Raw genomic sequence first — 26,839 nt, forward strand, 5'->3', positions numbered from 1 at the left:
TATTAGTATTTTCCCCCAGCCCTATCCTGCTATTTCTTCTCCTCCCTGCCCAATGTTTCTTCCATATCCCTATTATCAACCCCAGCAAAGAATGCTGCTCACTTCAGACACAGTTACAGTCGGGCCTTAGTGCCTGGCAATGACAGTGGCTATATGGGTGCGAGTTATTCATGTGTGTATGTTTTGTATTGCTAATAATATTTAGCAGTCTTTTTTCAAAGTGCCTGTCTGCTACTCGATGCCTCCTCCATGTTGTGAGTAGCACTCTATCCATTTCATATTTTCATAACTTAAGTTACACCTACACCTAGACATACTGTTACAATATTCTACTTTGCTCCCGTTGGTATGTCCAAGCCTAAGCAATCCGTGAATCTATGCATGCCAATTGGGAGGCCATTGCATGTTTACTTTTTTAATTTCATAATTTCTCTAAATAGCATTTTAGTCATACCCATCATTCTCTACTACACAGGTAACACTTCTTATTAGTCTTCTATCCTGCTCTTACCATCTTTTGACATTATTTTTACAGTCATAGTGTCCTCTTGATGCTTGCTTTTTTTGATATTGATTTGAATCAAATTAACTGTAATCCATAAATTGGACTTAACAACTAGATAACAAAGACAGCATAAGGTAAGAGCAATGAGGACAACAGAGCACCACATCATCCTCAATAACTGCAAAAGTTGTTCAAGCCCTGGCAATGTATTTAATGTACACTGTCATACAGAGACTTAGAAATTTTAATATATACTGCTTATGGATTGGAATGTATAGCGCAGAGAGAGGCTGAACAGTGAAGAGGGAGGCGTGTTTACAGCGATAAAAAGTGCAATAGTATCGAAGGAAATTGACAGTGACCCGAAATGTGAAATAATTTGGGTGAAGGTCACAGTTAAAGCAGGCTAAAAAAACATGGTAATTGGATATCTCTATAGGCTCCCTGGCTCAGCAGCTGCTGTGGCAGAGCACCTGAAGGAATATTTGGAACATATATTAAGTAAATTTCCCGACTATGTTATAGTTCTGGGAGGAGATTTTAATTTGCCAGATATAGACTGGGAGACTCAAACATTTATAATGGGTGGCAGGGACAAAGAATCCAGTGAAATTTTTTTAAGTGCATTATCTGAAAACTACCTTGAGCGGTTAAACAGAGAACCAACTCGTGGCGATAACATATTAGACCTTCTGGTGACAAACAGAACTGAACTATTTGAAACAGTTAACACAGAACAGGGAATCAGTGATCCTAAAGCAGTTACTGCATTGATGATTTCAGCCGTAAATAGAAATATTAAAAAAGGTAGGAAGATTTTTCTGTTTAGCAAAAGTGACAAAAAGCAGATTTCAGAGTACTTGACGGCTCAACACAAAAGTTTTGTCTCAAGAACAGATAGTGTTGAGGATCAGTGGACAAAGTTCAAAACCATCGTACAAATGTAGTGTGAGGAGGGCTATGCGAGAGGTGTTCAATGAATTCGAAAGTAAAGTTCTATGTACTGACTTGGCAGAAAATCCTAAGAAATTTTGGTCTTACGTCAAAACAAAATGTCCAGACACACTGTGACCAAAATGGTACTGAAACAGAGGATGACAGACTAAAGGCCGAAATACTAAATGTCTCTTTCCCAAAGCTGTTTCACAGAGGAAGACTGCACTCTAGATTGTCACACAGATGACAAAATGGTAGATATCGAAATAGATGACAGAGGGATACAAAAACAATTAAAATCACTCAAAAGAGGAAAGGCCGCTGGACCTAATGGGATACCAGTTTGATTTAACACAGAGTACACGAAGGAACTTGCCCCCCTTCTTGCAGCGGTGTACCGTACGTCTCTAGAAGAGCGTAGCATTCCAAAGGATTGGAAAAGGGCACAGGTCATCCCCATTTTCAAGAAGGGACGTCGAACAGATGTGCAGAACTATAGACCTATTTCTCTAACATCGATCAGTTGTAGAATTTTGGAACACATATTACATTCGAGTATAATGACTTTTCTGGAGACTAGAAATCTACTCTGTCGGAATTAGCATGGGTTTCGAAAAAGGCGATCGTGTAAAATCCAGCTCATGCTATTCGCCCACGAGACTCAGAGGGCCATAGACACGGGTTCCCAGGCAGATACCATGTTCCATGACTTCCGCAAGGCGTTTGATACAGTTCCCCACGGTCGTTTAATGAACAAAGTAAGAGCATATGGACTATCAGACCAATTGTGTGATTGGACTGAAGAGTTCCTAGATAACAGAACGCAGCATGTCATTCTCGATGGAGAGAAGTCTTCCGAAGTAAGAGTGATTTCAGTTGTGCCGCAGGGGAGTGTCATAGGACCGTTGCTATTCACGATATACATAAATGATCTTATGGATAACATTGGAAGTTCACTGAGGCTTTTTGTGGATGATGCTGTAGTATATCGAGAGGTTGTAACAATGGAAAATTGTACTGAAATGCAGGAGGATCTGCAACAAACTGACGCATGGCGCAGGGAATGGCAACTGAATCTCAATGTAGACAAGTGTAATGTGCTGCGAATACACAGAAAGAAAGATCCTTTATCATTTAGCTACAACATAACAGTCAGCAACTGGAAACAGTTAATTCCATAAATTACCTGGGAATAGGCATTAGAAGTGATTTAAAATGGAATGATCATATAAAGTTGATCGTCGGTAAAGCAGATGCCAGACTGAGATTCATTGGAAGAATCCTAAGGAAATGCAATCCGAAAACAAAGGAAGTAGGTTACAGTACACTTGTTCGCCCACTGCTTGAATATTGCTCATCAGTGTGGGATCCGTACCAGATAGGGTTGATAGAAGAGAGAGAGAAGTTCCAACAGAGAGCAGCGCGCTTCATTAAAGGATCATTTAGCAATTGCGAAAGCATTACGGAGATGATAGATAAACTCCAGTGGAAGACTCCGCAGGAGAGACGCTCAGTAGCTCAGTACGGGCTTTTGTTGAAGTTTTGAGAACATAACTTCACCGAGGAGTCAAGCAGTATATTGCTCCCTCCTACGAATATCTCGCGAAGAGACCATGAGGATAAAATCAGAGAGATTAGAGTCCACACAGAGGCATACCGACAATCTTTCTTTCCACAAACAATACAAGACTGGAATAGAAGGGAGAACTAATAGAGGTACTCAAGGTACACTCCGCCACACACCGTCAGGTGGCTTGTGGAGTATGGATGTAGATGTAGAAGATGTTATATGCATTCATTGCATTCATTTGAAGCTGAGCCATTTAAATTGGGTGTTGGCATTTAAAGAGTTTAATCCAGTACTAAAAGAGTTTAATCCGGTATATCATAAGTATTGAATCTGATGGTGTGCAAAAGATTATGTGTAAGAGAGAAAAGGTAACAATAATATAAGAAACCATAAGAATTAGGGTACAAAGATATTATGTTCAAAGTCACTGAAAGCTAGGTTGCGCAATCCTCTAGATATTTTTTTTTTCTTTTTTTAAAAAAAGGTAGTTCCAAGGAAACATGTAAATGACCACTGTGTCATTCAGCACTTTCACACTGGTGTGCCAACAAGGCCTGCTCTTTGGGCTACGCATGCACAAACCCAAACTGAAACCTTACAAAGTAACAGCAGTGCATCGACTGACCAATTAACGCACTACTGCTCAGTGTCAGTACTGCAATTGGATATCACAGTCAGTGGATGATGCTCTGATTTCCGATGAAGCACACCTGCATTTATCAGGGAATGCAAACATCCAGAACAATAGAATTCTGAAAATCCTCATCAAAAGCCTTATCATTGTGTGAAAACAGGAGTATGGTATGCAATTAGAACAACAAAAATTATTGGACCGATCTTTTTCCACCACATCATGGCTTTGTTAGGTTTGTGAATAATATACTGCATCCTTTTTTTGAGAGACTTAACAAAAACATCTACCATTACATCACACAGACAGTGCAGCAACACACATCACCAACATGTCTATGATAGTATTATTATGAGGTGTTTTTGATGCTCAGATGCTACTGATGCACTAGTCTGATAAGCTAAATGGTGCAAAGATTTTCTTGGACTTCTTTCCCAGGCCACACCTCGCTTGTGTACTTTATTCTTGGCAAAAACTGGTACACCATCTGCCACACTGGCCAAGAAATGGGCTGAAGCATATGCAGCAATCAAAACCTGTTTATAGGAGTAACGGTCCCTGCACAATGCTAGATACAGTGCTTGCACCATATAAGGAAGAGCCTATACAAACACAAACATCAAAGTAAGCTGGTTCTACAATGACCATTTATCTCTAGTTTTACCATACCTGGTATTTTAAATATGGGAGCATCATCAAAAAATTCAGAGAACTTTTGTGCGTCCAGTGTAGCACTAGAGATAAGCAGTTTTAGGTCTGATCTAAATCTTGCTATATCCTTTACAAGTCCAAACAATATATCTGTGTGTAGTGTGCGCTCATGAGCTTCATCGATAATCATTACACTGAAACAGACAGAAAGATAATATTGTATGATAAATATTAATGATGATTAAATCAGTAGCTAAGTCATAAATTTATTATATATTTTGAAGGCATAATACCCAAATAAATATTTGTTGTTTATGGAGACTTATCTTTTTCTACAATACACGTCTAATCTCACTGCGTAGCACATAATACAACGGCAGTATCAAACTGCAACCCATGGAATTAAAAATAATGCAAATAGATTAGAAGCATAATGCCTGTTAACACACTTCCACAAAAAAGGTGGAAAATGTCATTTGGAAAGTCCATGCACTTACAGAATGGAGTCGTAGGCAACATGTGGATTCTTATTTTTGTGCTCATGATAATGCCGACAACTGTCATTATTCTGGAATATGAAAACTCGGATGTGAGAAGCCTTAGTGATAACATATTCTTGAAAAAATTAGCATTACCCAAAGGTCCCAAAATCAAAGTCAGTTTGAACCTTTAGGCAACATTTTCAAAAGTTCTCTCTGAAACTTCGATAAGTTGCAGGTAGTTTCAAATAGTGGATAAATTAGTTGGTTGGTTTGCGGGATTAAAGGGACCAGACTGCAACGGTCATCAGTCCCTTGTTCCAAAACTTAAAAACTACCACACAGAGTAAAAAACAGATAATAGAGACAACAGACAACACAGGACAAGAAAAACTTAGACATAGAACAGACATAAGAAATTAAAGTTACACTGAGTGTGGCAGTGGTTGGCCGACCATAGAATAAAAAAGGAAAAGCCAACCACCGAGAACACATTAAAAACTCAGTTTAAAACCATAGGCCAAAGGCCAGAATCAACACAAAACAATAAAATAAAACATAAACACTCATATTAAATGATAAAAAACCCCTGCCCGAATAAAACGAAAAACTAAGCCAGCCATAGCAGGGTCATCAGTTAAAAGGGCAGGGAGCGTATCAGGCAGCGCAAATGTCCGCCTGACCACAGCTAAAAGGGGGCAGGCCAACAAAATGTGGACCACTGTCAAAGCCGCCCCACAGCGACACAGAGGAGGGTCCTCCCGACGCAGTAAGTAACTGTGTGTCAGCCGGGAGTGGCCAATGCGGAGCCGACAAAGGACGACCGAGTCCCTGCGGTTGGTGTGCATGGATGACCGCCATACAGTCGTCGTCTCCTTAATGGCACGGAGTTTATTGGGCGTGATCCGATCGCGCCATTCAGCGTCCCAAATCAGTCTCTGGGAGGCCAACATCCAGAGATGGTTGCCTGGAGGCCTCTTTCGCCAGGCGGTCAACATGTTCATTGCCCGGGATTCCGTCATGACCGGGGGTCCATACAAAGACCACAGAGCGGTCGCAACGGGCAAGAGTACGCAGGGACTCCTGGATAGCCATCACCAGACGAGAATGAGGGAAATACTGGTCAAGAGCTCGTAAACCGCTCAGGCAATCGCTACAGATCACGAAGGACTCACCTGAGCAGGAGCGGATATACTCTAGGGCTCGAAAGATGGCGACCAGCTCAGCAGTGTAAACGCTGCAGCCAGCCGGCAAGGAACGTTGTTCGGAATGGTCCCCTAGAGTTAGCGCATAACCGACATGACCAGCAACCATCAAACCATCAGTGTAAACAATGTCAGAGCCCTAATATGTGGCCAGGATGGAATAAAACCGGCGGCGGAAGGCCTCTGGAGGGACTGAGTCTTTCGGGCCCCGTGACAAGTCGAGCCGAAGGCAAGGGCGAGGAACACACCATGGGGGTGTACGCAAAGTGACCCCGAAAAGGAGGTGGAACACTGAAAGCCCTAAGCCCAGAGAGAAGCTCTTTGACGCGGACCGTGATCGTACAACCTGACCGGGGCCGACGTTCTGGCAGATGGACGACCGATCGCGGGAACAGGAAACAATAGTTTGGATGCCTGGGCAAGCTAAAAACATGGGCAGCATAAGCGGCCAGTAAATTTTGGCGCCTGAACCGCAATGGAGGGATACCTGCCTCCGCAACTATGCTGTCCACTGGGCTGGTCCGGAAAGCACTAGTGGCAAGGCTTATTCCGCTGTGTAGGATTGGGTCCAGTACCCGCAGCACAGATGGGGATGCTGAGCCATAAGCCAGGCTCCCATAATCCAGATGAGACTGGAATAACGCCTGGTAGAGCCGTAACAGGGTAGATCGGTCAGCGCCCCATCGGGTGTGGCTCAAGCATCTCAGAGCATTTAGATGCCGCCAACAGGCCTGTTTAAGCTGCCGAATATGAGGCAGCCAAGTCAGCCGGGCATCAAAAACTACACCCAAAAACCTGTGGGTCTCCACCACAGCAAGGAGTTCGTTGGCAAGATAAAGCCGCGGCTCAGGATGGACTGTTCGGCACCGGCACAAATGCATAACGCGGGTCTTGGCAGCCGAAAACTGAAAACCATGCGCTACAGCCCAAGACTGCGCCTTGCGGATAGCGCACTGTAGCTGACGTTCAACAGCTGCAAAGCCAGTAGAGCAGTAGTAAAGGCAGAAGTCGTCAGCATACAGGGAAGCGGAGACAGAATTTCCCACCGCCGCAGCAAGCCTGTATATTGTGATTAAAAACAGGCAGACACTGGGGACAGATCCCTGTGGTACGCCGTTCTCCTGGACTCGGGAGGAACTATGGGAGGCCGCGACTTGCACGCGGAAGGTACGATACGGCAAAAAATTTCGGATAAATATCGGCAGAGGGCCCCGAAGACCCCATCCATGAAGCATAGAAAGTATGTGATGACGCCATGTCATATCGTACGCCTTCCACATCTCGAAAAAGACAGCGACCAGGTGCTGACGGCGGGCAAAGGCAGTACGGATGGCCGACTCCAGACTCACCAGATTGTCGGTGGCGGAGCAGCCTTTACGGAACCCACCCTGAGACGGAGCCAGAAGGCCCCGAGACTCCAGTACCCAATTCAAGCGCCGGCTCACCATCCGTTCGAGAAGTTTGCAAAGAACGTTGGTGAGGCTAATGGGGCGGTAGCTGTCCACCTCCAAAGGGCTCTTGGCCGGTTTCAAAACGGGGATGACAATGCTTTCCCGCCATTGCGACGGAAACTCACCCTCGACCAAGAGACGGTTGTAAAGGTCGAGGAGGCGTCGCTTGCAGTCCACTGAAAGGTGTTGCAGCATCTGATAGTGGATGCGATCTGGCCCAGGAGCAGTATCAGGGCAAGAGGCAAGGGCACTGTGAAATTCCCACTCACTGAATGGGGCATTGTAGGATTCGGAATGGTGGGTGCAAAAAGAAAGGCTCCGACGTTCCATCCGCTCTTTAATGGAGTGGAAGGCCAGGGGGTAATTGGAAGAAGCGGAACTCAGAGCAAAATGCTCTGCCAAGCGGTTGGCAATTTCGTTGGAGTCTGTACAAACTGCTCCATTCAGTGAGAGCGCAGGGACGCTGACAGGGGTCCGATAGCCATAGAGGCATCGGATCTTGGCCCAGACCTGCGATGGAGAGACATGGAGGCCAATGGTGGACACATATCGCTCCCAGCACTCCTGCTTGCATTGGCGGATAAGGCGGCGGGCACGCAGACGTTTGAAGGTAATGGGGTGTTCAATGCAGGGATGTCGCTTGTGACGCTGGAGTGCCCACCAGCGATCTTTAATCACTTCAGCGATCTCAGGCGACCACCAAGGCACAGTCCGCCGCCGAGGGGACCCAGAAGAACTGGGAATGGATGATTCGGCGGCAGTAACGATGCCCGTGTTGACCGATTGAACCACCGCATCAATGCCATCATTAGAGAGGCTCAATAGCGGCAATGGAGGAAAACAAGTCCCAGTCAGCCTTATTCATGGCCCACCTACAAGGCCGCCCAGAAGACTGACGCTGTGGCAGTGACAGAAAGATCAGAAAGTGGTCACTACCACACAGGTTGTCATGCACTCTCCATTGGACAGATGGTAAGAGGCTAGGGCTGCAGATCGAAAGGTCAATGGCGGAGTACGTGCCATGCGCCACACTGAAGTGTGTGAAGGAACCATCATTTAACAGCGAAAGATCGAGCTGTGCCAATAAATGCTCAATGGTGGCCCCTCGACCTGTCGCCACTGACCCACCCCACAGAGGGTTATGCGCGTTGAAGTCGCCCAGTAATAAGAAAGGTGGCGACAATTGGGCTATCAGCGCAGCCAGGACATGCTGCGCGACATCACCATCCGGTGGAAGGTAAAGACTGCAGACGGTAACAGCCTGTGGCGTCCACACCCGAACAGCGACAGCCTCTACAGCTGTTTGTAGAGGGATAGACTCGCTGTGAAGAGAGTTAAGGACATATATGCAGACACCACCAGACACCCCTTCATAAGCTGCCCGGTTCTTATAATAACCCCGATAGCCATGGAGGGCGGGGGTTCGCATTGCTGGAAACCAAGTTTGCTGAAGAGCAATGCAGAAGAAAGGGTGAAGGCTGATAAGTTGTCGGAGCTCAGCTAGATGGTGGAAGAAACCGCTGCAGTTCCACTGGAGGATGGAATTGTCCATGGCTGAGAAAGGCGTGACGGGACTGGGAAGGCAGATTACGCTTCTGGGTTACCTGCTGCCTCTGATGGAGCACCCATGCAAGTGCTATCCATTGCGTCTGAGGGACCGGCAAGACTGAGGTCCTCAGCGGACGCAAGAATCTCCACCGCATCCTCAGACGCAGAGCTTGTAGGTGGCGGTGGAGTAGGTGCCACCGCAGGTGCCTTGGTCTTACGGGTCTTCAATGTCATTTTCTCTCGCTGTTCCTTTGGTTGTCGTTGTTGAGAGGGCTTATTGGAGTCAGTCTGCGGGACCGAAGATGATCGTGAAGCTCGACGACCAGCGACCTGTGGCTTCTTCAGCCACTGGTTGGTGTCTGCTGTGCCGCTGGTAGGAACCTGGGAAGGGAGTGACCCAAGGGATCCCTTCCGAGCAAGAGAAGCCGAAGAAGACTTACACTTCTCCGGCTTAGAAGTGGGGACTGGTGTCCCCGGTGGTTTAGTGGGTGCTGCTCCCGAGGTAGATGGTGTGGGAGCAACAGCGAGAGAAGGGGCCCCCATCGTCAAGGGGGCAGGTGAGGTCCTCTGACTCTGAGAGCTGACTGTTTGTGGTACAACTAAAGGAGCTGGACCAGGAGTGACAGTTGAGGCATAAGATGTCATCAAGCGCCCTGGATGTAGCCGTTCAAATTTCCGCTTAGCCTCAGTGTAAGTCAGTCGGTCCAGGATCTTATATTCCATGATTTTGCGTTCTTTCTGTAAGATCCTGCAGTCTGGCGAGCAAGGTGAATGAGGCTCTCCACAGTTGACACAGATGGGAGGCGGAGCACATGGAGTATCGGGATGAGATGGGCGTCTGCAATCTCGACATGTGAGGCTGGAAGTGCAGCGGGAAGACATATGGCTGAACTTCCAGCACTTAAAGCACCGCATCGGGGGAGGGATATAGGGCTTGACGTCAAAACGGTAGACCATCACCTTGACCTTCTCCGGTAATGTATCACCCTCGAAGGCCAAGATGAAGGCACCGGTAGCAACCTGATTGTCCCTCGGACCCCGATGAACGCGCCGGACAAAATGAACACCTCTACGCTCTAAGTTGGCGTGCAGCTCATCATCAGACTGCAAAAGTAGGTCCCTGTGGAAAATAACACCCTGGACCATATTTAAACTCTTATGTGGTATGATGGTAACGTTAACATCCCCCAACTTCTCACAAGCAAGTAACCTGCGTGACTGGGCGGAGGATGCCGTTTTTATCAAAACTGACCCAGAGCGCATTTTGGACAAGCCCTCCACCTCCCCAAACTTGTCCTCTAAATGCCCTACAAAGAACTGAGGCTTCACGGAGACAAAGGATTCCCCATCAGCTCTGGTACAAGACGAGCAAGACGAGATACCGGGGCGAATACGTGTCACTGTCATTCATTGCCTTTCGTTCCTCCCATGGTGTGGGCAGGGATGGGAACGATTTGGGGTCATAAAAGTTACCTTTAAATTGAGCCCTCGAACGCTTAGAGACTGCTGGTGGCTGGCCACCAGCAAGAGATGATGTGCCACGCTTCATTGCGTGTCATCCACCCTGATGCCACCTACTCCGACCAAGGGCCCTCCCCATGGGCGCCACCCAGCCACAGCAAGGGCCACCTGGCAGGATGGCCATTGCTGGGAGTCCTGATGCCCCAGGGAGATGAGCATCTACTCCTTGGCATACATGGGGAGTAAACGGCGCAGGCATCAGTAGAGCGATCCCTGTGTTGTCAGGGGGCTACAACCAACAGGGTACATGGTGGCCCCACCACAATGGACTGGCTACTGTGCTGGATCTTAGGTGCAAAAACGTATGAGGTCGTTGTCGCAGCAAAAAGCAACACTGCACAGTGCAGCGTGGAAATCGCACCCATGGACGTATCCTCGCCCAAGAGATAGAAAACGAGCTGGACACCACTGCAACGATGAGAAAGCCGGCTAAAGGTCTCAATGCACGACAGATACAGTGCACCATGTAAGGCACCCTTCCCCAATTGGCTCGCTCTTCGGAACAATTTAGAAAGATGGAGGTCAAACCCGAGAGGGGACCATCACATAAGGCCGAAACATATGAGACTCCTTTTAGTCGCCTCTTGTGACAGGCAGGAATACCGCACCACGGGCCTATTCTAACCCCCGAACCCGCCGGGGGGAGTGGATAAATTAATAAGAGAATTACCCAACTGCTTATTTTAAAACTGTTACTGTCAATAAAAATGTCCAAACATAAAAATACTAATTCCTTGTAGTACTTTATTACTTCTTACGTCCTGGAACAGGCTATAAATTCTAAAAATGTTCCAGTTACGTAAAAGAAATGCATGTTCAGTACCCTGTTTTCATTATAATCTATTTCTCATCTACCAATCTGTTACATATGACTACCACTGCCTACAAAAAAACTGAGTTAGTTCAATTTCAACATTCAACTGCCAGTACATCATCACAACTACAATGAAAATTATTTTGAATGAAACCTGTCTGTGGTATCGGGACATAACTGGCCCTTCTGTGTGCAATGCTCTTACCGTCATAGCCATGTCTCATGGCCTGACTCAAAGTTTCATTACCCAAATATGTCACCGTTACTCTTACACAGAATTAGGGATCTTCAACCCATAAGGTACCTAGTCTATGGAATTCATGAAGTAGGAGACTGACTGAAGGCTAGAAGTGGCCATACAGGTATGCTTGGATGGCACAACGGTAAAAAAAAAAATTGCCCACAAAACATGAAGTTACTAGTATATCTGCCAGTCTGAAACACAGTTTTCATCTGTCACAACAGTTACTACTATTAGGCTGCTCGTTGTTTTCTTTTCTCATTTTGAAACAAGTGAAGTGACTAATCCTGGTCCATTGTGGATTTTAATTACAACCCATACAAGAACAGATGAGATCGGCGATCCCTGTGTCAATTTGTCAGTTCAGGAAAGAGTTGCTGCCCTGCAAAAGGGAGGTGGGGCTTGTTTCCGAGTGCCGCTCCTCTCCCATCCTGTAGTCAAAATTCTAATTTGTTCAAGTTCGTGGTCATCTGCCATTATAGCCTATAGTGCCCACACTCAGTACTACAGTGACCGGGAGGGAGGGGGGGGGGGGGGGGGGGAAATCTTTAACATTTCTCAAGATTCTTCCCCTAATGTTATAGACTTAATGCACGTTCAGTTCTACTTCTATGGTAACTGCCTTGCCAGTTCTATTTGTAGCTTTCATGGGTTGCACGGCTATGAATGCCCATGAATGACTGAAATTAACAGTCTGCATATTTTTTAATCCTTGAATTGAGCATGAAAAGACAAATAATGCCTAGAAACAATTTAAATCAGAAATGAAGTTCACTGGTGGTAATATGCTCTTACTTTTCAACAGAAAAATTAAAGCTCAAAAACAGCCAAAAGAAGAAAACAAAGCCCATTTCAAAAAAAAAAGTGGTGAAGTTTTTGCACAAGTAAATATTCCAGTCACAAAATTGCCAATCAGCAATTTTTTTTAACAGTTAATTTCAAACAACTAAGGCTTTGTTTGTCTTCTCTTTTAAATATGCGTGTCTAATCATTCACAAATAAATAAATAAATAAAAGGCACAAATTTTTACAAAAATAATGTGACTTTTGCAAAAAATAGATGCAAACTTTGCCAAAAATAGATGCTACATTTTCTTGTCCCTAGCCATACGTAATGCCTCATATGATGATGTGTATTTGAAAATTAAGTTACATATTTCCGAACCATCTTCTCTAAGAAATGAGTAAATCAAGCTGCTGCTGGAAAGAATATTCTCCATTTTCAAGGTTCTTCAACTGTGGATCCAATATCCGAACTTCATCAAGATGTGGAAACTAAATCATATTTACAATGAATATCCTACCTGTAACTTAAAAGATCAGGTTCAGACAAGAATTCTCTGTGCAGGGTTCCATCTGTCATGTACTTGATAATTGTTCGTTCTGAAGTACAATCTTCAAACCTGATACTATATCCAACCTGAAACAAAAAATGGGCTGTGTATCATGGTCCCAATTATTTCAATTTTTCAGTATATAATTCATAGTTACAAACATTATACAATTTGAACATACGTACTAGAGGACTTTGCTATGGCTATCAACAATTCCACGACACCAACAGTATCATGTGCAAAAGATATGACCACTATTGAGCATTTCAAATGAAATCCGAAGCTTGAGAACCACAGTGGAAGCACTGGCAGCACAGATGCCCACACAACAGCAATGACAAGACACTAATAGTTGAATTCAGGACCAACAGAAGAGCTTCCCACAGGGTACACAGAGAATCAAAACTGTATGCACCACTAATAAACACAGCAGCGTTACAACACAGAAGAATTCTGAGGACTGTGCAAGCAATCCACCAAGTGATTTGCAGGTACAGGTTCACTGCAATAGCATCAAGTGCAATTCAGTGCATGATATCCATACAACACTCAGACAATCCAACCCACTATGTACACACAGAACTGCACCTGAATGCTCAACAGAGCCAAAAGCAATTTAGCAAGGAAATAATGCACACTGGAATTGTTCACCAGACTGACAGCCCATGGTCTCTGCCCCTATATCTTGTCCAGGAGAAAGATGGCTTATGGAGGCCATGTAGTGATTACTGGGTGTTAAATGGAAGAACAATACCAGACCGGTGTCTGGTCACCAACAAGAGAACTTCACATATGCGCTAGCTGGCACATAGCTTTTTAGCAATCTCAACTGTGCAAAAGCAAGTAACAACATACAAGTAGTGACAAGTGACATTTGGGAAGACTAGTGATCACATCTTTTGGTTTATCTGAATTTTTATTCATGTCTTTTTGCCTCAAAAACTCTGTTAGGGCATGGCAATGTCATGTGGATGAGGTACTTTCATTTTGTTTCACTTACGTGGATGAGATCTTGGTGTTCTCGTCTGGTGCGCAAGTGCATGAACATTGGTGTAATTTAGACCAATGGGCATTTGACCATGGAGCAGTATTAAAAGAAAACAAAAGCATCACAGGGAAGACTCAAGTCACCTTCCTGGATCATACTGTTTCGACTGATAGCATTTGATCGTTGGCGTAGAAGATTACAAAGCTACAATCTTTGCCAAAGCAGGCAGATTACCAGCAATTGAGATTACTGTTGGGTATGGTAAATTTCTATCACTGTCATCTCCTAGCAAAGATAGCTTTACACACACCACTTGTGGATGCACTTGTGGGCAGTGACATCACTGGAAGCAGACATGTTAAGTGGAGATTCCAAAGGGACAAGGCGTTCCGCAACCTCCAGGTGGTATCTCACACATGCCTGGCTATAGTGGTTGATGTAAGTCAGTTGGCAGTCAGAGCAGTACTCCATAAACAAGTACACCAACACTGGCAGCCACTAAAGTTTTTCTCTAAAAAGTTGCACCCAGTCCAACAGAAGCAGAGTGCATACGATAGAGAGCTGTTGGCAATTTACGAGACAATTCAGATACTTCTGACCTCAAATGGAAGCTTCACCACTGACTATTTTTACATATCAAAAACCCATTACTTCGGTTTTGTATGTCCGTCCTTTTAAGCAGGAGGTCTCTGGGATGACTGCCATTTACTATTGTGACAAATAAATAAAAACACCTACAGCTGTCCTTATTATTTTATTTTATTTTGTCGCTACAGTTTCCATGCTTCAGTGCATCATCTTCAGGCTGTTTATGATGTGATACAGGTTGATATGATCTCCATGCATAACACATCAGTTGCCAGCATTACTTATCTGCATATCCAGTAATGCTGGCAACTGATGTGATGTGTTAAGTGCTACCCAGCAATAAATAAAAAGCTCTTCCATTCCTACAGAAGATAAAAGATACCTTTGCAAAACTGAAGCTTACCCTCCTAGACTGTATGGGTTACCTAAGATACACAAGCCCAATGTCCCATTGAGACCGACAGTAAGTGCCATTGGGGCTCCTACTCAAGAGCTGGCTAGATATATTGCTTCTTTATTGCAACCGTATATAGGTAAAACTGACACGCATATTAAAAATTCCATGCATTTTATCGAAAAACTGAGGGAGATCACAGTTAGTCCAAGTGACATCCTTGTCAGTTTCGATGCAGTATCCCTGTTCACCATGGTCCCTGTTGACGAAGCTCTTTCTTACATAGCTGATATGTTTCCTACTGATATAATAGCTTTGTTTCGACATTGTCTATCCTCGAATTATTTTGAATATAACAACGAGTTTTATGAACAAATTGATGGGGTGGCCATGGGTAGCTCTCTAAGCCCTGCTATTGCTAATCTATTTATGGAATTTTTCGAACAAAAGGTGCTGCAGTCGGCCAAAAAAAGCCCTTTAAAATGGTATCGATATGTGGATGACACCTTTGTGATATAGAATCATGCTGAAGAGGAACTGAGTGATTTTTTGGTGTACATAAACAGTTTCAATCCAAGGATACAATTCACCATGGAGAAAGAGAATAATGGACAACTAAATTTTTTGGATGTATTGGTTATTAAACGGGCAGATGGGACTTTAGGGCACAAAATATATAGGAAAGACACACATACCGATCGTCACCTACATAAGAATTCGAATCATCATCCTAGGCAGAAGAGAGGAGTCATAAAAACTTTAGTGGACAGAGCTAATAACATCTGTGAGCCAATTTACTTGCAAGATGAATTAAGCCATTTGCGAACAGCTTTCAAGAGAAATGGGTACACTGACAAGGAAATAGATCGAGCACTCCACCCTAGAAGAAAAGTGTCCGAAAATACACGACAACAACCACCGTCGGCTGGAAAAGTTTTTCTTCCATTTATTCATAACATCACGGACCGTATTGGTAAAGTTTTGGCCAAGTTTCAAGTGGAGACAATCTTTCGACCTACCAAGAAAATTAGTGAAACTTTAAGATCGGCAAAAGACACACGACACCCCTTAGCTACCCCAGGTGTGTATAAAATTCCGTGTAGCTGTGGCATGGTTTACATTGGAACAATTAAAAGGGGTGTTAATACCTGCCTAACGGAACACAAAAGGAACTGTAGATTGGGACAGATAGAGAAATCAGCTGTAGCGGAACACGTTTTCAAAGACGGTGATCACGAAATAAAATTTAGTGAGACAAACGTCATAGCTAGGACCTCACAATATTATACTCACATGCATAGAGAAGCTATAGAAATCTACAAGCACGGAAATAATTTTAATAAAAAAGAAGAAGGATTAAAACTAGACAAGATATGGCGTTCAACTTTGTACCAACGAAGTGACAATCGATTACCTGTAATCGAGAGAGATGGCACTAGCCAGAGATAGTTTTGAAGTCGAAAGCACGTGACGAGTGGTGGCGCCATCTAAGCACTCTATATAAGTGGGACCACCAGCGCCTAGCAGCCAGTCGCCGACTCACCTCAGAAGATGTGGCCCGCAGCCAGCAACGAAATGTCAGGAAGAAAGAGAAGTTTTATATATGGACCATGGCAATTCAGCCCGGAAGTTTTAATTAATGAAGACATTTGACACATAAAAGGAGCTGAAAACTTAGTGGTTGGCAATTTTTCTTGTATTTGTGATGTGACAGAGAGCTTGCTGTACAATAGGCCACGGGTCCACAGAGAGGGAGGGAGGGAGGGAGGGAGGGAGGGAGGGAGGGAGGGAGGATCATCACTCACTGGACCACACTTATCGTCTCCAGTCAGCTATTGTCAAATTTCTGTGTTGTTTGACCAACAGAGGGTGCGCAGCATTATTAGCTGCGTTTGTGAGGTAGCTGACTCTAAATGTCCATTTGTGGTGTCCCTTTCACAATTTTTCCTCAGGAACTGCTCAAGATGGACTAGCATTCACTGAAAGCAGAAAATCCTGTCATGTCTGAAACTGACTGTCACTGACAAAATGTGACCCCCCCACCCCCCTGTACCTTTTGGTTACGATCTTTCTACAACCACTGTTCTTGCGCTGTTTTACACAGCTGCAATTGGTACATCAACTCTTGTGAAAATGGACAGTCTGTGAAGGTACAACAAATATGTTGTTGTTGTTGTCTTCAGTCCTGAGACTGGTTTGATGCAGCTCTCCATGCTACTCTATCCTGTGCAAGCTTCTTCATCTCCCAGTACTTACTGCAACCTACATCCTTCTGAATCTGCTTAGTGTATTCATCTCTTGGTCTCCCTCTATGATTTTTACCCTCCACGCTGACCTCCAATACTAAATTGGTGATCCCTCGATGCTTCAGAACATGTCCTACCAACCAATCCCTTCTTCTAGTCAAGTTGTGCCACAAACTCCTCTTCTCCCCAATTCTGTTCAGTACCTCCTCATTAGTAATGTGATCTACCCATCTAATCTTCAGCATTCTTCTGTAGCACCACATTTTGAAAACTTCTATTCTCTTCTTGTCAAAACTATTTATTGTCCATGTTTCACTTCCATACATGGCTACGCTCCATACAAATACTTTAAGAAACGACTTCCTGACACTTAAATCAATACTCAATGTTAACAAATTTCTGTTCTTCAGAAACGCTTGCCTTGCCATTGCCAGTCTACATTTTATATCCTCTCTACTTCGACCATCATCAGTTATTTTGCTCCCCAAATAGCAAAACTCCTTTACTACTTTAAGTGGCTCATTTCCTAATCTAATTCCCTCAGCATCACCCGACTTAATTAGACTACATTCCATTATCCTCGTTTTGCTTTTGTTGATGTTCATCTTATACCCTCCTTTCAAGACACTGTCCATTCCATTCAACTGCTCTTCCAGGTCCTTTGCTGTCTCTGACAGAATTACAATGTCATCGGCGAACCTCAATGTTTTTATTTCTTCTCCATGAATTTTAATACCTACTCCAAATTTTTCTTTTGTTTCCTTTACTGCTTGCTCAATATACAGATTGAACAACATCGGGGAGAGGCTACAACCCTGTCTCACTCCCTTCCCAACCGCTGCTTCCCTTTGATGCCCCTCGACTCTTATAACTGCCATCTGGTTTCTGTACAAATTGTAAATAGCCTTTCGCTTCCTGTATTTTACCCCTGCCACCTTTAGAATTTGAAAGAGAGTATTCCAGTCAACATTGTCAAAAGCTTTCTCCAAGTCCAAAAATGCTAGAAATGTAGGTTTGCCTTTCCTTAATCTATTTTCTAAGATAAGTCGTAGGGTCAGTATTGCCTCACGTGTTCCAATATTTCTGCGGAATCCAAACTGATCTTCGCCGAGGTCGGCTTCTACCAGTTTTTCCATTCGTCTGTAAAGAATTCGCGTTAGTATTTTGCAGCTGTGACTCATTAAACTGATCGTTCGGTAATTTTCGCATCTGTCAACACCTGCTTTCTTTCGGATTAGAATTATTATATTCTTCTTGCAGTCTGAGGGTATTTCGCCTGTCTCATACATCTTGCTCACAGATGGTAGAGTTTTGTCAGGACTGGCTCTCCCAAGGCCGTCAGTAGTTCCAATGGAATGTTGTCTACTCCCGGGGCCTTGTTTCGGCTCAGGTCTTTCAGTGCTCTGTGAAACTCTTCACGCAGTATTGTATCTCCCATTTCATCTTCATCTACATCCTCTTCCATTTCCATAATATTGTCCTCAAGTACATCACCCTTGTATAGACCCTCTATATACTCCTTCCATCTTTCTGCTTTCCCTTCTTTGCTTAGAACTGGGTTTCCATCTGAGATCTTGATATTCATACAAGTGGCTCTCTTTTCTCCAAAGGTCTCTTTAATTTTCCTGTACGCAGTATCTATCTTACCCCTAGTGAGATAAGCCTCTACATCCTTACATTTGTCCTCTAGCCATCCCTGCTTAGCCATTTTGCACTTCCTGTCGATCTCATTTTTGAGACGTTTGTATTCCCTTTTGCCTGCTTCATTTACTGCATTTTTATATTTTCTCCTTTCATCAATTAAATTCAATATTTCTTCTGTTACCCAAGGATTTCTACTAGCCCTCATCTTTTTACCTACTTGATACTCTGCTGCCTTCACTATTTCATCCCTCAGAGCTACCCATTCTTCTACTACTGTATTTCTTTCCCTCATTCCTGTCAATTGTTCCCTTATGCTCTCCCTGAAACTCTGTACAACCTCTGGTTTAGTCAGTTTATCCAGGTCCCATCTCCTTAAATTCCCACCTTTTTGCAGTTTCTTCAGTTTTAATCTACAGTTCATAACCAAAAGATTGTGGTCAGAGTCCACATCTGCCACTGGAAATGTCTTACAATTTAAAACCTGGTTCCTAAATCTCTGTCTTACCATTATATAATCTATCTGATACCTTCTAGTATCTCCAGGATTCTTCCATGTATAGAACCTTCTTTTATGATTCTTGAACTAAGTGTTAGCTATGATTAAGTTATGCTCTGTGCAAAATTCTACCAGACAGCTTCCTCTTTCATTTCTCTCCCCCAATCCATATTCACCCACTATGTTTCCTTCTCTCCCTTTTCCTACTCTCGAATTCCAGTCACCCATGACTACTAAATTTTCATCTCCCTTTACTACCTGAATAATTTCTTTTATCTCATCATACATTTCATCAATTTCTTCATCATCTGCAGAGCTAGTTGGCATATAAACTTGTACTACTGTAGTAGGCATGGGCTTCATGTCAATCTTGGCCACAATAATGCGTTCACTATGCTGTTTGTAGTAGCTTACCCCCACTCCTATTTTTTATTCATTATTAAACCTACTCCTGCATTACCCCTATTTGATTTTGTATTTATAACCCTGTATTCACCTGACCAGAAGTCTTGTTCCTCCTGCCACTGACCTTCACTAATTCCCACTATATCTAACTTCAACCTATCCATTTCCCTTTTTAAATTTTCTAACCTACCTGCCCGATTAAGGGATCTGACATTCCACGCTCCAATCTGTAGAACGCCAGTTTTCTTTCTCCTGATAACGACGTCCTCTTGAGTAGTCCCCGCCCCAGAGATCCAAACGGGGGAATATTTTACCTCCGGAATATTTTATCCAAGAGGACGCCATCATCATTTAACCATACAGTAAAGCTGCATGCCCTCGGGAAAAATTACAGCTGTAGTTTCCCCTTGCTTTCAGCCATTCGCAGTACCAGCACAGCAAGGCCCTTTTGGTTAGTGTTGCAAGGCCAGATCAGTCAATCATCCAGACTGTTGCCCCTGCAACTACTGAAAAGGCTGCTGCCCCTCTTCAGGAACCACACGTTTGTCTGGCCTCTCAACAGATACCCCTCCGTTGTGGTTGGACCTACAGTACGGCCATCTGTATCGCTGAGGCACGCAAGCCTCCCCACCAACGGCAAGGTCCATGGTTCATGGGGGTAGGACAACAAATAAGGAAATTTCATTCAAAGGCATGTCCAAACACAACTGCTGCTTTCTGCCATTCTATCACATCACTAGGTCCACCCATCTTACTGTGCCGGTTCCACACACTTGATTGAAAGTATATGGATATCTATTAGCGGACATTACCATGTGGTGTGTTTACCCTTCATCTTTATGGTGGCTTGTACTGTGCTAGGGACACCGAAGTGTCTGAATGTCTTTAGAGGAACAGCAGCTGATTCTTCCTCAAAAACGGAATGCAGAGAAGGCAGTGATGTTCAACACTGGAGTCGACTTTCTAACTGGAGTCGACTTTCTAACTAAAGTCAAAGATGCTCCAATGGTTTCAGATCCGGGTAGGGCAGTCAGTTTCAGGTATGTTATTGTACACAAACCATTGCCTCTTATGACAAGATGAATTTTTATGTTGATATAACCAGTGTCTTCATAATGTTCCTCTGCTGTATATAGTACTCAATGCTATAAAATGTGTTCATATCCTTCCCCATATAACATTTCCTTACCTCTATACAGTAACACCATCTACTTCACACATACAGATGCTACTTTATGACATGGTGCACTGTCATGCTGATACAAACAATCATCATCTCCAAACTGTTCCTCTGCTGTACGCAGAACACAACACTGTAAAATGTGTTCATAACTTGCATTTAGCATTTTATTGGATGCAATAAGTGGACCACAACTTAACAATGAAAAACACAACCTTATCCTAACACCACCTCCTCCTACTTCACTGCTGACACTACACACGATGGCAGCAATCTCCAGGCATTCGTGAAGTCCAAATCCTTCCATTGGATTACCACAGTGTATAGCATGATTAATCACTCCAAATCACTTGTTTCCAGTCATCCATTACCCAATGGCATTTCTCTTTATGCCACTTCAATCATTGCTTAGCACTGATTAACAGAAATGTATGGCTTATGAGGAACTGCTTCATCCATGTAACCCATTCTTTTTAACTCGATAGATCCAATCATTGTGCTAGTTTCGAACTCACAAGTAATTCCTTCCACTGACTTTGTGTGATTTTTTTAATACCACCCTCTGCAATGACTGATGGTCTCTGTCTGCCAGTACATGAGGTCTGCCTCATCTTATTTTCATTGTTGTCATTCCCCTATGTTTTCACTTCACAATCACATCACCAACAGTTGACTTGGGCAGCTTTGGAGGGGTTGAAATGTCCCTGATGGATCTGTTACTCTGGTGACATCCAATGACTACTCCATGTTCTATTTCACTGAGATCTCCAGAGCAATTTGTGCTACTGTTACTGTTTCTCAATTGACAACACAATAATCCCCAATTTCGTTTATACTGTTGGGTCCACCTCTCATGACATCTAGTTGTCAACTCTGCATTCCATAGGGGTACACGGATACTTTGTACCAGACTGTGTACATGTTGCTTCACTGCCATGATTTATGTCGATGGTGGAGGGCCACATGACTGCCCGACATCAGTTCTACATCATCAACACTCCAAAGCGACCAATGTGCTTCTTTATGGGGATGACTAATCTTTTGTCCAGTGAGCTTAGATAAGGAGAAAATCACCACAGTGTCAGAATTGATGGATGGACATAATGTGTCTGCCTTGCAGTTGTAATGCACTCAGTTGTTGGCATGCCCTATAGTACACCACAAGAAACTTTAATGCCTGTTATAACACACAATCCACACAGCCCGTTTTCATGATTTCCAGGGGTAGACATATCCCCTCATTTTGTTGCCCTCCTGAGTTAACCACAATTAATCTACAATCCCTTCCGTCCCCTAATTTCCTTCCTTCTTGGTGTCTGTTAGAATTTTGTATTATTAGATTTATTTATTTATTTATTGCTCTTCTATGTCCCTACTGTTCTCTTAATAGTTTAATAATTTTTCTCTCTCCTAATTATCTTTGACTATATGCATCCCTTCTAAGATCTCTGAACTGCAACTGGTACAATACTTATTGATGCACTACCTTTTATCTACTCTCTCTCTCACTAAAACATCTTCCTTCATATAAACTTGTCTTCTATATCATAAAACATTAGCTTGGGAAATTGCAGGTTCTACAAGATAGAAGAGCTATTATCTGGCTGCATATTGGGAGGTGTTCCACCTAACAGTATGTACTGGGCAGCATCTCTGTGGATTTAACAACTGTTTGAATGGAGGTTTCCTTTTTGTAAAATTAAACTGCATTAGTGCATCATTTTGCAGGCCTGCTTATGAGTGGATTAGATTACAAGATTTCTATGTTGCTACCAGAATTAAATTTCTTGTTTGCAAATGTACTGTTCTCTTTAAAGGACTTCCTTAACGCATTGCTATTGGCTATTATCTTTGTTTGCAGTTTGTTCATCATTGTTGGGAGTGTGTAGTTTTTCTACAGAGTTTGTGGAAGACTGAGGAAAGGATATGTACCATTAGCAAACAGTAAATGGTTTAAAATGGGAAGTGAAGAAGAAGAAGAAGAAGAAGATTTCTTTCTTTACTTACTCCCTCGTCAGTCACACAGGTACTTCACAACTTATTTGTTTTATTCTTCTGTTCCGCATTTTGACCCAGTTCTCCCCCCCATAAGATTTACTAACCTATGAGAAAATGTACTTAATATTCCTACAACTGCTGTTTCTATTAGTATGCCTTTGTGCTTGCTTTGTATTTTAATGTACAGGCATAGTTTTTCATGGTACATCCTATACTGCATACAGACAAGCCAGATACAATGTCTCAGAATGATTGCTTTTTGAAACAAAGTGAGCTAATTTATCACTGCAGGGAACAAATTTTTTCCAACCTGTTTAGATTTCTGAACGATTCATCTAACCTTCAATTTGCACAATGCAGTACAAATTAAGTTACTCTTCTTACAAGTTTGACTGAGTCTCATGTTCTGTACCATCCCACAAAATCTCAGATGCAGCCTTATGAACCAGTTATATAAATGAAAGGGAAAGCTTGGTGCACTTGTGCTAAATTTTTTGTTGTGTATGTTATTCTCTTAAAATGTTGTTTTAAAGGTCTATCTGATGTGCAAGTATTTTGCTATGAATATTTTGTTTCATTCCTTAAGCATGAGAAACAATAGCTAACCGCTACACAAATCATGCAGAAAATTTTATATTTAAAGAGACAGCCACAAAAGATGTTAAAAAACAATGTAATGGCATGAAACTTCCTGATAGATTAAAACCTTGTGCAGAACCTGCAGAACCTGGACTAAAACCCAGAACCTTTGCAAAGTTTCTGGCTTTGAGCCCGAGTGTTCCACACAATTTTAATCCGCAGGAAATTTCAAATCAGCACACACTCCCCTGCGGAGTAAAAATTAATTCTGGAAAGATTATAGCATATTAATGTAGGCAATATCCTGTGTCTGGTAAAGGGAGCTATCATAAAACAGAGAAAATAAAAAGTAAAAATGAGATATTTCTTTCAACGTATACTGAAAACAAAATCACAGAAAAATATTAAAATCCACGTCAGAACATTATTAGAAACAAAATTTTTCTGATCTAAGGCACACTACACTATGTTAGAGGCAACAGGATGGCACTCAACAATAGAAATTATAAAGAGGAGATGGAATTAATCAAACAAATGGCCAGGTATAATAAGTGTATTACACCTGTACAATATACAACAGACAGTTTCAGTTACAAATTTAAGACCTGATTACACAATGCAGACAATCTGAATAATAAACTGTTCCGGTGTAAAGTCAAGCATCGGCACGTCAGGCGGGAACGTTAGAGCAGAGAGGGCTGTGAGATGACGGCAGCGCCGATCGAACCCACTCCAGGATGACAAAGTGATGGCAGCGCCCTCTACACGCATTGCCTGGCCATGGCCCAGTTTTCGCAGTTCTACATGTTCTACAGCAGTGAGTTCAAGAATAGCATCAACACTAGTCATTTTGCTTCTACTATGTAGCATAGTCTATACTGAAGAAATTTGTTATTTTGTCAGTCGCCCTTTGACTGCGACACATCTGTTTAACACAAAGTTAACTATTGCAATCATTTCCTTTTGCAATAAAAATTTATTGACATGATTTGCTTGAATTGTTATGTAGTGACCCAAGAAGCACGTTTCCTAGACTCCCCATATTTGATGAGTACAACACAAACAACATACAAATATGGATAACAGTGCATACATACAAAAGTAAAGATCAAAGACTAGCACACAAACTAACATAAAGAGTTGTGTAGATTCAAATAGAAACTGAACGTATGAGCAAGATACAAAACAAATAACACACTTCAACAGGTGAGCATGTAATAATTTAAAACAGCACAGTCATCACCACACAAATAAATGGTAATAATCAACAATCACTCATTAACATAAATGTTATTGCTAGCATATCAATACAAGAAGAATTATCATTTCAAAAGAAAAACATAGTTTACTATAAACAATTGGTAAATGAACCATTCTCACAGCTTTAACTGACTGACCACACACACACACACGCACACACACACACACACACACACACACACACACACACACAGGGGGGGAGAGAGAGAGAGAGAGAGAGAGAGAGAGAGAGAGAGAGAGAGAGAGAGAGAGAGAGAGAGGTACAATTTCAGATATATCTATTGCTGACAAAGGACGGTGTACTGAACAATATTACATCAGTATTTGCAACATTCACATACTAATAATTATAGATACTAGGAGCAGTATTTTTTTGACATTGTTAGTATCTCCAAGTGGATGCAGTAAGAACAAGCCATTAATGCTTATTTTCCCCTGGGCAGCAAGTCAGGTATTGAATTATGGACGTGTTGTAACTTTGCACAAACACTGCAACAGGATACCAACCAACCAACTTTTAATTCACTTTCCCATACACAAAATTACTGATAGACTGAATGATGTACTAAACAGTACAAACACATGACATAGAGACACAATCTGACAGTGAAGTAATCCATAAGCCCCTTAAACACTAGAGTGGCCAAGGGACTAAACATTAGTGTAGCCAAGGAACCAGGGCACTTATATACAACAGTTTTGCACACGGCCGATGTGAGGCAGCCTCTTTAGGCCAGCCGCAGAGGGCACGTGCTGTCTAAATATGCATGCTCATTGTATAGGATTACAACAGCACCCTTGGAGGCAAAATGCTAAATCTATACTGGCAGACGTACTCCACTCGGTGGCGCAGTTATGTCCACGTAGCAAACATCAGGTCATAAAGTTTGTGATGTGTTTGTGGGAAGACAGTTTGACAAAGAGAAAAAACAATGAGCACACTGATGTGTGCACATATTAAGGTACCATATATAAAAATATCTGCACTTATACCTGTAACACCCTGTATATATGGAGAGAAAGAAGTGGAAATAAATATATGAGTAGAGGGTCACAGAATGCGAGAGCCACAATATCTAAAACACGTAGGTGAACAGTGAAGTCACACAAAATTGTGAATGTTAAAATAATAGAACAGAATAATTATATGCTGTTTGCTGAATTTGAATGTGATATTTCTCCTCCAAGAAATAAAACCGCTTAACCTTTAAAAGAGAGAGAGAGAGAGAGAGAGAGAGAGAGAGAGAGAGAGAGAGAGAGAGAGAGAGAGAAGTATTCCCTTAGCACATCCTACACTGCTGCTGATGAAAAAATGTTTACCTCATTTCCCAACTTCACTCCCATTTCTTCTGCTACTCTTGCTGCTACACTCATTGCTGCCACTCTTCTTGGCTGAGTGCAACCAATCTTCTTCTTGTCTGCTGTGTAGCCTGCTTCATGTAAGTACTGAGGTATCTGAGTGGTTTTCCCAGAGCCAGTTTCTCCTTGTATGATCAGAATCTGTTTTTTCGACAGTCTTTCATTAATAAAATATATTGAAGTTTATTATTTTCCATAAAACAGATCACTCATTCTTCAACAACCATTCATATTTTATTTTTTAAATGATTAAATGCAAATTAAGACAAATAGGGTTCATCACTGGTACTTTTTGCAAATACAAATTCTTAAAGAAAACTCTTCTTATAGGAACAAATATAAACTAATTCACTATGCTGAAAAACAAACCCATACACCATAATTTTGTTGACAGAAAATACGATAATTTACTATATATTTCAGCCTCAGGTCATCAGAGATTATTTAGGGAACTACAGAAAATCTAAATCTGGATGGCCTGGTAGGTATTGGGACTGCTTTCCTCCCAAAAGCAAGTCCAATGCCTTACCACTGCGCTACCGCATGCCATTACACCAAATGGTTGAGTATTTCTGCATCCATAAGCAAAAAAAAAAGTCTTCTCAGAAGAGTGCTTGTACCTTCATGTGTCACTGTACTGTTTCTTGTTTTTGACAATAATTTTAAATTCTTTTTATCTAAAGTGAGTGAAAGAATGAACACATTATTATACTCTTGTTCCATATCATTACCTCTCCAAATCCTTGCTCTCATATACGCAGCACACTAACATCTACTTTTCCACTCATTTCAATTACTTATAGTCCCATACTTCTC

General features: G+C 42.6%; 1 protein-coding gene across 1 annotated transcript in view; it reads right to left on the bottom strand.

Moving 5' to 3' along the window:
- The window catches only part of LOC124798487 (pre-mRNA-splicing factor ATP-dependent RNA helicase DHX16), a 135,735-nt gene that overhangs the window by 56,112 nt on the left and 52,784 nt on the right, over nucleotides 1-26,839 (bottom strand). The window contains exons 7-9 of the mRNA XM_047261925.1: nucleotides 25,985-26,164; nucleotides 12,857-12,972; nucleotides 4,312-4,487 (exon numbers count right to left, since the gene is read on the bottom strand). Coding sequence (XP_047117881.1) covers nucleotides 4,312-4,487; nucleotides 12,857-12,972; nucleotides 25,985-26,164 — 472 coding nt within the window. The remainder of the gene's footprint in view (nucleotides 1-4,311; nucleotides 4,488-12,856; nucleotides 12,973-25,984; nucleotides 26,165-26,839) is intronic.

This window comes from Schistocerca piceifrons, chromosome 5, assembly GCF_021461385.2.
Source record: "Schistocerca piceifrons isolate TAMUIC-IGC-003096 chromosome 5, iqSchPice1.1, whole genome shotgun sequence".
NCBI lineage: Eukaryota > Metazoa > Arthropoda > Insecta > Orthoptera > Acrididae > Schistocerca > Schistocerca piceifrons.